This window comes from Parus major, chromosome 12 (assembly GCF_001522545.3).
Source record: "Parus major isolate Abel chromosome 12, Parus_major1.1, whole genome shotgun sequence".
Lineage (NCBI taxonomy): Eukaryota > Metazoa > Chordata > Aves > Passeriformes > Paridae > Parus > Parus major.
This window is the reverse complement of record NC_031781.1, coordinates 9120618-9134612: the sequence shown is the minus strand read 5'-3', so window position 1 is coordinate 9134612 and position 13995 is coordinate 9120618. Positions and strand designations below refer to the sequence as shown.

At 40.4% G+C, this 13995-nt stretch overlaps 1 protein-coding gene across 1 annotated transcript in view; it reads left to right on the top strand.

Moving 5' to 3' along the window:
* The window catches only part of EEFSEC (eukaryotic elongation factor, selenocysteine-tRNA specific), a 122542-nt gene that overhangs the window by 66847 nt on the left and 41700 nt on the right, over positions 1 to 13995 (top strand). The window contains exon 6 of the mRNA XM_015641205.3: positions 12945 to 13101. Within this exon, the coding sequence (XP_015496691.1) occupies positions 12945 to 13101 (157 nt within the window). The remainder of the gene's footprint in view (positions 1 to 12944; positions 13102 to 13995) is intronic.

Below are 13995 nucleotides of genomic sequence, written 5' to 3'. Positions count from 1 at the left end.
ACTGTGTGTATGGATACTAACTGGTCCTGTAAAGGGACACTTACCATCGAGTAGTTTCTGCAGCTTTGTTTGTACCCAGATTCTGCTTCCCATAGTACTGAAGATACTTGGAGCTGGCATTTTCCCTGATGCATGCTGAAGGGATAATTGAGCAATTATTGTAGGAAAGGCTCATGGTGTAAAGTCCCAGGAGCACTGAGGGACTTGGAAGGGTTGGTGGGAAGAGGACTGTGCCAGGTATGAAGGGCCTGCCGGGGAAGTACTTACAGCCAAGGTAGCTGCTGCTCAAGTCTGCGCTTTGCAGAGCACAGCAGCAGGAACAATTGGGTGGTACAGAGACTTATTTTAGTACACAAAGTCACCAGCTAATAGAAAATTTGAATCAGCTGGTTCCACCCTGCTGCTGATGGATGGCTGGAGATTAGGATCGCTGAATTTAGGGTGTCTATTCTTGGCACTGATACAGGAAAATTTCTTTCTCTGTTGAGCAAGGAAGCTCCCCCCTCCCCACCTTCCCTGGGGAGACATAAAATAATAATAATAATTAAAAAATACAAGTTACCTTCACAAGAAGTGAACTTTTTCTTTAGAGAATACTGCTGGGGAAAATTAGCTTCATAGCTTCCTGAAAGGCTGGAAGAGAGGGAGGCAGGGGCATGTAACGTCCGCCTTCCCGGGTTCGCGATACAAACACACTTCCATAACTGGCATGCAGTGGAATTCAATAGTGCCCATTTGTAAAGCATTGCTGCTAATCTGATGTGGGGTCTCCTAAGCCCCCCTGCTTGCTGCTGGAATTAAAATAAATTCCCTGCAGTTTAACTACCAGTTTACCCAGGAGAAATCAGGCATTTATGGTTTGGCTTTTTGTTCCTGTTCTGATTACTTTCAGAGCACTGATTGAATAGTAAGAACTGTAAATTCATTAAGTTTCAGCATCACAGTATTTTTCTTGTGTATCCCTTGTGCATGGCACCCTTCTGGACTGTAAGGTTAATTTTTTTAATAAAACAAGAATATTTTTTCTCCAACTTTTTTGTCTCTCTACAAGAAAGTGTGACATTTTTCCTGTTTCACATAAAAATGAAATCCATGGAATATACAGCATTTACTACACAATATTTTTTTAAAAATCATACTTAAGCTAGCAAATTTAGGTTTTCAGGTAGTACATTTTACTGAAATTTCATGCCTGAGCTTCCTGTTTTTTCTCATCTGCTGAGGTAATGGAAAATGTTCTACAAAAATTCGAGTACCCTGTCATTGCATTTTTTACTGCTCAGTTTTCCCTTTTGGTATCTTTCTTCTCTAATGCCAGGATTGAGTGTAGCACTGGGAGAGAAAGAATCAAACTTGACTGCTGTTGGTCATCAAAATCTTTGCATTTACCTGTTGATGCCTAGAGAAGGCTGACCTAGAACAGAGGCTAGGCAGGTTTAAGAATAAAGTAGGTATTTATTGAAAGGCATTAAAGGATACACCTTAGGAAGTACAAGAGCCTGGCCAGGGCTACACCCAGGCTGGACCAAAAATGGTCACAAAATGGACTACTGGTCACGAGGTCACACATTTTTATGTTTTGGTTCATGTGCATATCAGGGTTAATTGTTCAATCCCTGCTTCACATTATGAAGTCCCATCCTTCTTGTTTTCTCTCTTCAGTCCAGCGTTGTTTATGCTTTTGGGCCTGAAACTTGTAATGATTGTCCTTGGTATCAATCTAGAAAAGGAATTGTTTTGTCTGTCTACTCTGGGAAGAGAGCTCACTAACAATACGAAGCTTAAAACTACACAGCTAGGCACCACAGAATATGAAAAACATAAAAGCTAAAACTCAAGGCATCACTGTCTGCAGTGCATCCTTGTTTATTCATCTGCTCATTTTTGAGGGGTGAAGGGGGGTGAAGGGGACTATGTATTACTGTGATCTATGACAAATTAACATATGAGAAGTTAGAGTTGTCTGAGGTGCAGCTTAGTCCATGAAATTGAGATCCTGGTATTGCATCTTGGTTATGAAAAAGTTTTGCATGATTATACTGCAGTAATGGTTTTTCTGGCATTATATCATTTGATATTTTTGAGCTGTTACAAAAATGTGTGAATGCACTGTTTTGCTTTAGACCACAGGGTTTTTTTATGTTTAAGTATGGTAAGTTTTAAGGAAAACCAAAATATGCTATTCATCAGAACTAAGAGGACAGTGGCAGAGGTTTGTATTTTCTTAACTTGATGGTTTAAAAAACAATGTGAAATACTAGTCCAGCATTCTCTTACAGAGAGAACTTGAGAGAGGGGAGAACTTCAGTGGGAGGAAGTTTCTGTCAAGAACATCTTTCTGGTGTGGTTATGTGGAGGCAGAGACTGTCGCCCTCTGGACATTTTATTTTTGCAAACCCTTGGCTGCCTGACAAATGTACTTTCAATAGGAAAAAGCTAGGCTGGCAACAAGTGGTTTGTACTGATAAAAGTAAAAGAGAGTGCTGTTATGAACGCCAGTGCAGCTCTAAGGAGCGTGATGTGGGAATCTTGCTGAAAAAAGGGCAGGTTTTGTCCCTCTGATTTGACATTCAGTGCTGGCGGTGGATGTGGGCTTGCTGAACTGCAGCAGGTCAGGAGTTGGAGACAAATTACAAATACAAGCAGCAACTGTTGTCCTTGGGCTTCTGGAGACAGGCTGCTCAGCATTCAGCTTGCCCAGTTCTGTGGGCAAAGAGACTTGTATTAATCCTAACACCATCTCTGAAATACCTTCTTTGAATTTAACCTCTATGCAGCCTTGCAGGTTAATTCCAGTCTGACTCATGAAGCAGTTACTCAGTTCCTGGAATAAATCCTTTATATTTGTCACATTATTTGCTCTTCGGCTTCCATGAACATACAGGTTGAGTGCAAAGAATTTCAGCTGAAAGGTGAACCACAGGAGTACATCATGGTTTCCTGCATGACTCAGATATTCTGCCTGTTTTGAAAGCGTTTGCACGAGCAGGATTTATCTTAGGATAGCTGCCACAGGGTCCTGTTGTCATGGGTACTCCATATGGTAAATCCATAGCTATGTGGCAGAAACAAAAGGGGAAGGAAAACTCTGCTCAGTGTGAGCTGCACCTTCTGCACTTTCAGGCTTGTGTAGTGAAGAATATACACGTATATTATATCTGGCTGGAATGGTTTCCCATTTTAAGTGTAGCAGAATGCTTTCCTATCATAATGGGCATGTTCTTTACAAAGATACTTTATCTGTGCTCCTCTGTCAATTCTAAGAAGAAATTCTCTCTATTTTAAAGTTTTTAATGTATCTTTCTCATTATTTGCCTTGCTCTTCAGACTTTACTTGATGGTAATCATGCTGTACGATGTCCTGGTTTTGTTCATAGCCACTTTGTTCACAGGTTTTGTGGGTTGCTGGATAGTAAGTTTTCTTCTTGTACTCATTCTCCTGGGGGTTGAGGCCATCATGTAGCCAGAATGCTTAGTTTTTAGGGTTGCCTATTGCTTACTAACAACGTGTTACTAATTGTTTGAATATTGATGTGATCTAAGTGTCCCCAAGGAGAAACACATTGTTGCAAGAGCAATAAGTGCAAGCAGGGTAAGTTGCCGAGATCTTTATCAGTGCATCTCTTCTGAAGTCTGAAGGGAAGAGAGAAAGCTTGTCTTTCAGCACCTAAAAATCTTTGGGTGGTTCTCTCTTCTTCCATCAGGGTAGGAGGAGCTTTGTCAGAGCAAGTACATTACCTGAGTGGTCAAAGGGAAGGCTTTGTCATCATTACTTCACAGGTCTTTCTGGCCTTTCAGAAGGATAGGATATTGTGGAGATCAATGCCAGTAAGCAGCTACAGGAACTGTGAGAAAATGGTATTAAATTTGTTGATGTCCAGCAATAACCTAGGCTGTCCCTTGGGGCACTAGACGTTTTCAAAAGCAGCGGTTTTGAAAATGGTAGGTTTTTAAAAACAGTGAGCAATATTTGAGTGGAAACAGCTCATGCAGTTACCGAGTACATGCCAGGTTTGTAGTAGCTCAGCCACACACTTTACCAGACTGCTAAAGGAGTGTGCAAAGGAGGGAAAAGGGGCTTGCCCATGAGCAATAAGAGCATCTGATGTGATTCATTTAAGGGATGAGACTGTGCTGATTACCTTTGCTCTGGGAGGCAGTAGGTTAGTATAGGAGAACTAGAGTATTCCTGTCTGGAAAGATTCCTGGGTAGTGGATCATTTATAAAAAACATTGTTCCTTTTTCACTTTTCCAGATATCTGTAATACCAGAATTTGTTTCAGAGTTGTGCCTATAGACTGTTTTTGAGGTATGTGTGACAGAAATACTCTTCCTTAAATTTTCTGTTGCGTGGTTTCATGGTGCTGCCATGAATGAAGATAATTAAATTTTACCACCTTGGATAGTTAGACTCTTCTACCTATTTTATTTCTAGGCACAGGATGTTTCATTATCTTACTAGAGCTAATGTTGCATCTACTATTTTCCTACAGTGAAAAGTGCCAGGGGCATAGCAAGTCAAACCCTGCATCAGCCAGGTAATGTTGCTTTCTGGGTGACTGAGGTGGGGTGTGCAGACTGATAGGGGCACAATGTGAGTGACAAGGCTAGACTGTGAAATCTGATTGAGTGCTGCCTGCATGCACCAGCAGTGACCTGGGCTGTCTGCAGAACCCTCTGTGGCTCTAGCTGGGAGAAGTGGTGGATGTCACTCCATCATCTACTGTAAACATGCAGACGCCACAATTACTATTTTTCCTGCTTTGATGTCTGAACATGAGTTTGTTTGGTTCTGCTTGGCTGCTGATGGTATGCTAAATACAGTAATAATACAGAGATGAAGGCAGTCAGGTGAATAAAAGTGCACAGCTCATTCACTAGTTAAAATGCACTGTTCAGTGGGAATATAAAAGATGTATTTATTTATTGGCTCTTGTTTAGTTTTTGAGTAAAAGAGTCTGAGAAGCTTAGCTGGGAGAAGGGAAGGCTTACTGCCCATTAAACAGAAATACCATTTCTGCTAAACAGTGCTGAGAGATGGATGGTGATGTTTCCTGACATTTCCTAACTCAGCATATGGATTAACACACTAGAATAAATTTGTCATAAAAGTGTACCAGGTAAGTTGCAGAATCTGCCTTCTTACGCACAGGAGAAAAGAAGTTTTGTTCACTCACCAGCAAAAGAATGGCTTACTCCACATGACTGGGTAGTAGAATTTTTGCAAGGTTTGAGTAACACCTATGGTTATTATTTATATTATTAAATTCGAAATGCAGACATGCTTTTGAGTCTTGCAAGTGTGTGGACAGCTGGTCTTGATTTTTCTGAGGTTGTGTAATAGTCACCTGTGGGGGAATCAGTTTGTCAGCAAGGCGACCAATACACCATTTTATTTATTGGATACAAAAATGAATTAAGAATGTTGCTTAGGTTGCAAAATCAAGAACTTGAAAGTTAGGAAATACCAGATTTACAGTTGCGTATGCAACATTAATTCTGTTCCCCTGTGCCTTTGCCCTGTGCACTTAATAAGGCAAGGTTCCTCTGAAATTTTTTTGGATATGGTCATGTTAAGACTCTATCATGGGGTATATCAAAGAGGAACAGGGATATGGTTGTATGGACATCTGGCATTTCTTAACTTCTTAAGTGCCCAATTCTGCAACTTACCTTTATATTAAACCTAAGTTATTTAATTTCCTAGGTATTTTTAAAGTCGAAAGATAAAGTAAAACTAAACCTTCATATTGCTGAAGCAAAGCCATCCTTTTACTGTTCACCTTCACTGGAGCTGCTCTTACAAACATCCAACAGTGTAGCACAGGCTTGTGTTGCTTGATAGCACAGACCTTGTTACATGGCAGAAGGAAGCTGTTACCCAATAGAGGAGGTGACTTTGGGTAGCAGATCCACACACTGGAGTTAGAGATCCTCAGGGGAGGGGACAGACCAAGGGTATTTGTATGTCTATGCTGTATCTTGAGAGGAGAATGTAAGTCTGTCAGAGTCAGCTCTCTCTTCTTCCTCAGCATCAGTTGCTTCAGGCAGCTCTTTCCAGGCCTGTCCTGTCCTTTTTGCCTCCTTCCAGTACCCTCCTGCCCTCCTCTAGTTATTTGTGTGCAGTTTCCTTTAGAAAGAAATTTAACTTAGGGTCACTATAGCTGACCTCCTGCTATGTGCTGGGTCTATGCAATGTTCCAAATTAAACTTGCCATGTCTCACTGATGTCTCCTTTTTGGACATTTAGGATTTAAGAAACTGAGATCACCACAGTTAAAATGCTTCAAAATAGATAAGAAATTGCCTGTGTGTTTTTAAGTCATGGAACTACCACCAGTGTTCTCCTGGCTGCTCAGAACCTTCTCCATGAAGAGAAGCTCTCTTCAGCTTGGCAGTCCTCTCTGTGTCATGCTTACAAAGCCAGGTTAAGACCTGTACGTGACATCTTGTCTACAGAACAAGTCTTGGTGTTTTTTATCTTGGGTAATAGAGATCACAGGGTTTTTAACTTGTGTAGTAAGCCAGGGCTGGCTGGTCTGGAGATGGATGGTGTAGGATGTAGTAACAGTCTTGAGCCTCCTCTTTCCCTTATCTGTTGATGTTGATTTTCCCACATAATGGGAATGCAGCATAGATCAATAAAAACTGAAATCATGACATGAACCAGTTTCTTCTTACTTGGTAAAACTAATGTTTTCATTCAGATCATGACAGGAATTCAGTGCCTGGGATTCAACACTTCTAAGCTTTAAACAGAGATGAAAGAAACTTGCATTATAAAGATGCATGATGAATGAATAGTGCCCTGTTGGAACCCTGCATGTGCCTGGAGAATGCTGTTGGGGAGATGTAGGGCTTTTAGAACCTAAAGCAGTCTGGTTGTCTCTCACTCACTGTCCTGTCTCATCACTTCTTTTCTTTGCTGCCATGAAGGTCTTACCAGGCTCTAGTGGTGGCACAATGCTCAGCAAAGAGAAGGGAATTTTATGGCTCCTTATTAAATATTCCCAAACTCCATTGTCCCTTTACTCAGAAGTGCAGAAAAAGGAAAATGGTTTTTGGATATAAGAAACATAGGCTGGTGAGAGATGGGTCAAACATCTGGAAACCAAGTTAATGGATATGTGGAGATGTTAGTGTGATGGCTTCCATTAAAACAGCAGTAATGAAACGTGAAGCTGAAGGCCTCTAGTGCTGGAGGGAGTTGCAGAAAGAAAAGTCTTTATGCTGCTGTAAGTAAGCTCTTGAGGAAAAGCTGTGATTGACCAAATCACTCTTTCTTTGTACCAAGTTGTTCAGCTAGTTCTCAGTAACCAGCTATAAGCTCAAAGTGTTTGTAGAGTGAGAAAAGCTGGACACTTGATCATTGGTGCAGTCCTCTCAATTCCTTTCTCCTTCACCCTTTTTGTGGCCTCATGTACCATCATTTTCTCAATGCATGAAACTTCATTTAAAAAAAACCAGAAATGGGAATATTTTTGAGGCTGCAAATTCCTGACACAGAAATGGAAAGTGCTTGAAACTGTTTTCTAGAAATAAGTGAGCTGTCACTGATCATGATGAAGATGTCTCAAGCGTACTTTTTCTGAAGTACAAAAAGTAATAAAAATGCTTTGTATTTTCAGTGTTAGTCACAGGTTCTTTTTGTTCTTTTTCCTCTCCAGTTGTTTTTCTGCTTTAGTTTCAATGAACCTTTTATCAGTTGGCTAAGGATAGTACTTCGGCTGTTAAAATTTATTTTTTTTTACTCATGTAATTTTTTATTAAATCAGAAAAGGCTATTCCTTCTCTTTCTCTATATCTTTTCTGGTATTTCATATTTATTACTTTTACTTTCTCTGTTTTAAACCTTTCCTTATTTCACTCTCATACTGGCACCACTTTGTTTCCTTTTGTGTGTTTCTGTTCTGATCCACTTTTTTTTTCCTGCAGATACTTTAAGAGATGAGGGTTCTTTGCTCTCAAAATGTGTGTGATGGATGGTTGGAGAGGGTGTTAAGATAACAGTAATTTCTAAATTATCCTAAAAAGGAGGGTTGTTTAACAGGCTGGACAATATAACTTGCTATCCTGCTCAAAGGGGCATACTGGAGTTGTTCTTCCTTGGAATTAATACTATGGTTTGCACTGAATTCCAGCACATAACGTGAACTGTGGTTTTGCAAACAGTCTAAGGCAGGGTAAGTACTGAAGAGATGAGGAGTGCAAGTTGGTTATTTTTTTATGTGAACTTCTTGGTTTTAGCACAAGGGTTATATGCCAGAGATGCACATACTTCACCTACGGTTATAAAGCACTGTTTACTTTTTTCTGTGCAAACACAAAAGCCAAGTGGGAAGGGATATTTCATAAACTCAGTGCTATTGTGTCCTCTGGTCTAAGCCATAAAACAAGAGTAACAGAGATGTTCCCTTTGAACTTGAAATCCTTTTTCTAAGCTGATGATCTAACCTAAGTGAGAGGGGGAGACTATACCAGCCAGAAAACTTCTCTTCTGGGTATTTTTCCCATCCTGCCCCTTTTCTTTTTAAATGTCCTTAAGTGAGTTTGATGCTGCACCTCTGCCCATAAATTTAAAAAAATATTATCGTAATGTAGGTCAGTGAACTGAAACGCCACTGTACACCATGGGGGATTAAAGTCAGAGAGGCAGCCCTCTCCCACTCCTACTAGGTCATATGACAATATAAACAAGAAATGCAAGGAGCCTTCAGCTTTTTCTTGCCCTAATCCTTTGTTTATGCAGCACTTAAACTGACTTTTGGGGTCGTCTCTGTCTGGCATTAAAGCCCTAAAGCTTTTTGAAGTTTCCATGAAGTTAATAAAATTAGTCTGTCCTCATTGCTAGGCCCCTTGCTGCTGCTTCAGAGCAGACTGCATATCCCTTACTGCCTTTGTGGCATTTGGCTTTGTAAGTTCATAATATTTTATACTGAAAAAAAGAGTGATTGAGAGAAAAGCAGAAAGCTCTCCCGAAAGGCTGTTCAGCTAATAGGCAAAGTGATTGCCATTGTAGATGTTCTGAGAACTCAAAGGGGATTAACTTAAAATCCTACGATTGGAGGTAAATTGCTGGTAAAGTAATTGGAAGTGTTGAGTTTCAGTTAGGGAGAACAACATGCATTTCTTTTCCTTTTTACAAAGCAAAGCTAAACCAAAAATATAATTTTTCTTTTATTTTTTTCTAATACACTCTTAAAGTTGAGAAAATGAGCTTTCCTTCATAGCAATTCTCTGCTTCACTCATTTATTTTAATGCAAAGACTGATCCAGTTATCTTAGTTCCTGTTAGGACAGGCATTCTCTAGTTATTTTGTCTTTGTCAGGAATAAATTGATGATGGCCTCACTGGAGGGCGTGGATGGCACAGAATGGGGTGTGTAGAATTTAGTGAGCGAGACAGAAACTTTGGGTCATAGAGGTTTTATTCCAAACAGAAGGTCAGGCAAGTCACTGATCACTTATTATCTCAGCACCACTAAAGTGGTTTTGTTTCTAATGCCCTGTAGAGATGCCCAAGGAATCATGGTAATACCTACAGAACTTATTGATTGGTTAAAGGAGGGATTTTGTTTTTTAACGAGTTCAGAACTGGCTGAATGGCCGGGTCCAGAGGGTGGTGGTGAAAGGTGCTGCATCCAGCTGGCAACCAGTCACCAGTGGTGCTCCTCAGGGGTCTGTGCTGGGGCCAGTTCTGTTCAATATTTTTATTAATGACATGGATGAGGGAATTGAGTCTTTCAGTAGTAAATCTGCAGATGACACTAAGCTGGGAGTGTGTGTTGATCTGTTGGAAGATAGGAGGGCTCTGCAGAGGCCTGGAATGGTTGGATGGAGGGGCAGAGTCCAATAAAATGAAATTTGGCAAGTCCAGGTGCCAAGTCTTGCATTTTGGCCACAAAATAATCAATAACCCCCTGCAGTGCTACAGGCTGGGGATGGTGTGGCTGGACAGTGCCCAGGCAGAAAGGGACCTGGGGGTGCTGGTGACAGCCGACTGAACATGAGCCACCAGTGTGCCCTGGGGGCCAAGAAGGCCAGCGGCATCCTGGCCTGGATCAGGAACAGTGTGGCCAGCAGGAGCTGGGAGGTTCTTCCCCTGTACTCAGCACTGGTGAGGGCACACCTGGAGTTCTGTGTCCAATTCTGACCCCTCAGTTTGGGAAGGACATTGAGATGCTTGAGCACGTCCAGAGGAGACAACGAGGCTGGTGAGGGGCTGGGAACACAAATCCTGTGAGGAACGGCTGAGGGAGCTGGGGTTGTTTAGCCTGGAGAAAAGGAGACTTGGAGGTGACCTCATCACTCTCTACAGCTCCCTGAAAGGTGGCTGTGGGCAGGTGGGGTTGGTCTCTTTCTCCAGGCAGCAGCTGACAGAATGAGAAGACACAGTCTTAAACTGCACCAAGGGAAATATAGGTTGGATATTAGGAAAAAGTTTTTTAAGGGAAGAGGGTGTTGGAGTCACCATCCTTGGATGTGTTTAAAAAAAGACTGGAGGTGGCACTTGGTGCTGTGGTTTAGTTGAGGCGGTGTTAGGGCATGGGTTGGACTCAATCTTAGAGGTGTCTTCCAACCTGGTGATTTTGTGACTATAAGAGTGGAAAAAACAGTGCAGCTGGAGTCCTTGGTTGCTCTCCTATACTGAATGTACAAGAGCAAGACCCTAAAATGCACCTTTCTTTATAAAAGATAAGGGTTTTTTGTTTTTTTTTTAATTCAAAGGTTTTATGTGAGTGTGGCATAACTAAATGCTGATAGATTTTATTTCTATTCTAATACTCAGAGGTTATCATTTCTGGTTTACTCTAAGGTACTTGATGCCTGTAACACTTATTCACAGAAATGACTGTAGTTTTTTCTGACACCCTTGATGGGGAGGCCCTAAACTGAACCATGCTAGCCTAGTATGATTGCTCATCCTGTAATTCCGTTTTTAATTAAATTAAAGATAACTTTGAAGTGCTCTTGGAAAAATAAAAGATGTTTCCAAAGATGTTGGCCTTTAAAGTTGGCTTCCTGTGCCATTTGAGGGATAACCGCAAAAATAATAGATATATTAGAGATCCTCCCTGGAGCATATTGTACCATCTGTATTTCAAACACAGTGGAAAGAAACACTAGCCAGCAGCGGACAAGAGGCAGAACAGTTTTGAAATTCTTGTTTTAGGAATAAAAGATGTATAGGATGAAATAATAATTTAATTTCTCTAGCCAGTGCAACTGGAAAAAAATTTAGATTTTGAAAATGAAAATGCTATTTCAGGTTGGTATTAACAGCTTCTTTTTCTTCTAGTCTTCCATTTCAGACCCAAAGAAAGGCAAGTGTGACTGAGAGCTTATCTCCCCCCCCCCATCTCCACCTATTATCAGGGCCTCTAGGAAAAGACATTATTCAGTTTTACATTTAAGCCAAAATGTTGCTGAGCAGTGATGCTGCCATCAATGGTTCACAAGCTATTTTGAAGCAGTGGGAGAGGACAGACACAAAGAAACCCCATAAAAGTGTCCTTTTGGGGAAAGATGAGGAGTTCAGGCAGTGAATGTTTTTGAGGCATCTGAGTGTTTCTGCCTACAGTCTTGGCTGGTCCCAGAGCAGAGCTCCCTGTCCTGTTGTCATCTCCATGTGACAGAAGCAAGAAGGGCTGTAGATATTTCTCACCCTGCATCTGGTCTGGGAAAAGGAGAGGTCCTGCCAGTGCTCTCTAATACTGCACAGCCCTTTCAAGACTGTTTATGGCTGAGCAAGTAAGATCTGTTTAAAATAAAACAAAAATGAAATTTCTGGTATTAGGTTTACTACCATACTGAGATTGGCATTAAAATGGAGGCATATATATGTAACAAAATAATAACAGTCCTAGGGATTTGAGTTTGTATATGCATTATAGTTTATGGAGGAGGCTTCAGAGAAGGACAGTTGCTTAATAAACCAGCAGTACTTTAAGTCATCAGTATTTTGAGTTCATTTAAACTGAGTAAAGGGGAATGTTCAGAACTGATTGCAATTCTTTACTGTTCTCAGTCACTTTGATCCTTTCAACCCTTAGGTGTAGCTAAAAATGGCTCCTGAGATATGAAGGAGGGCTGCAACTTTCACCAAAAAAATAATCTTGGAAAGATTTAAGTAATATCCCCATATTTATTCTGATAAATAAATGTTCTTTCTGTGTCTACAAGGTAGAGTAACTGCAGGCGTTGGCTGTACAAGGATATTCACACCTACAGGATTAGGCTCACTTGACTGCACCTTATACTTTATAATGCCTAAGGGAGGGTTGTTTATCTTGCCTTACCCACCAACCTCACTTCCTCTTGTTCCTGATAGCTTAATTAAGAATTTAACTTGGAATGGTTCTTCCCACTGGGTTACAAACCTTGAAATTAAAATTGGATACAGTGGTCATAAGGCTCTTGGTTTAACAAATCAATATGTATGTGAAGGTGAGTATTTAAAAGGCTCTATTTAGAAACTCTATCATTTCTTTGGAAGTATAGCTGTTGGAGTGCAGGTCTGGAGCTAAGACAAAGAATGTTTATGTAGGTGAAAATGTACCTAGCTGTAGAATAAAAAATGGAATGAAATTTTTGTCAGCATAGGTACTTTAGTGACTTTCATGGGGAGGTTTCAAAGCAGAAAAAAGATTTTAATTAACTGATCTTTACAGCATGCTCTGATGTAGGTTTTATTCTTCCTGTATTTTGATAAGGGAGATAGAAGCAGAAATATGTTAGTTCATAAAATCTTCTATGGTTTTAGACATGAATTGCCTTAAACTCAGCAGTTTAGATAGATGACTCACCCAGAGTTTTGCTCATTTGGGATAAATGGTTTATCAAAGGTGGAGTGGTAGAAGTTGCCAAACTTAGCATGTAACATGGATAATTTTTTGTCACTTTAGAATGTAGAGTTATGAATCCCTTTTTTTTTATTTTGCAGGTGATGGATGATTACAGTGTGATTGGTCGTTCATTGTTTAAAAAGGAAACAAACATCCAGATTTTTGTGGGTCTGAAAGTGAAACTGTCTACAGGAGAAGATGGAATAATAGATGGTGGTTTTGGACAAAGTGGTAAATTTAAAATCCGCATTCCAGGTAGGTGCTTAGCAGTTAACAAATACTAATCTGTGTCAAGTGTAGAGGATCTTTCCATATTGCAAGGCAAAGTGCTACCTTTGTGCTACAGGTAATCTCCTGAAGTTCTGAAATAAGCTCATACCCAGTTGGAGCAGGGATCTGGTGGGAACTGTACCTCTTCTAATGGTACATGATGGTGGCTGTGACTTACAGTGTGAGACCAAATGGCCTGAAGCCACATCCCCTGTGTCAACACTCTCAAAATGACTTCTTGCTAAGTGGCAGTAACACAGAAATCATGCTGTGGCCAGAGAGGTTTGTGGTAATCTCTCCTCTCTTAATGTATGTATGATTTGCACCAGAGCCCTTCTAAACAAATAAAAGAAAGCAAACCTGCAATCATTTTACCTGTAGCTACTTATTAAATATAGTATATTGGATGCAAGTTCCTTAAATTGGCTCTGTTCTGCATGTTATTACCTAACTTGCCTTCAAGCAAAAACTGCTTGATAAATGGGGTTTTGGACATCTTGAGAGTTTTTTTATTGCTTGTGTCTCCTGTTTTTATAATATTATATATGACTGTATTTTTCATCCTTGGTGAATTACAGGAAGGATTTATGCCTCCTTAGGTAAGAGCATGGGAAATGATGGATGCTAGAATTTATAAGTGTCATTTACTACGGGTTTTTTTTCCTCATCCTTTTAAGGCAGGAGAGCAGTTCTGAGCCTTTTCAAAAGGTTGAAATAGGTGTTGCCTTTGACTCAGATTGCAGGATAAGATTTTAAGGATATCAGGCAGTACTTTTTTATTTCTGTTTTGTCTTCAGCTTGTTTGTCATTAGTTAATCTCCCGCGCTCTTAGGGAGATGAGTAAGATTACTTCTGTTGAACAAGTGGAGAAAAGAAATC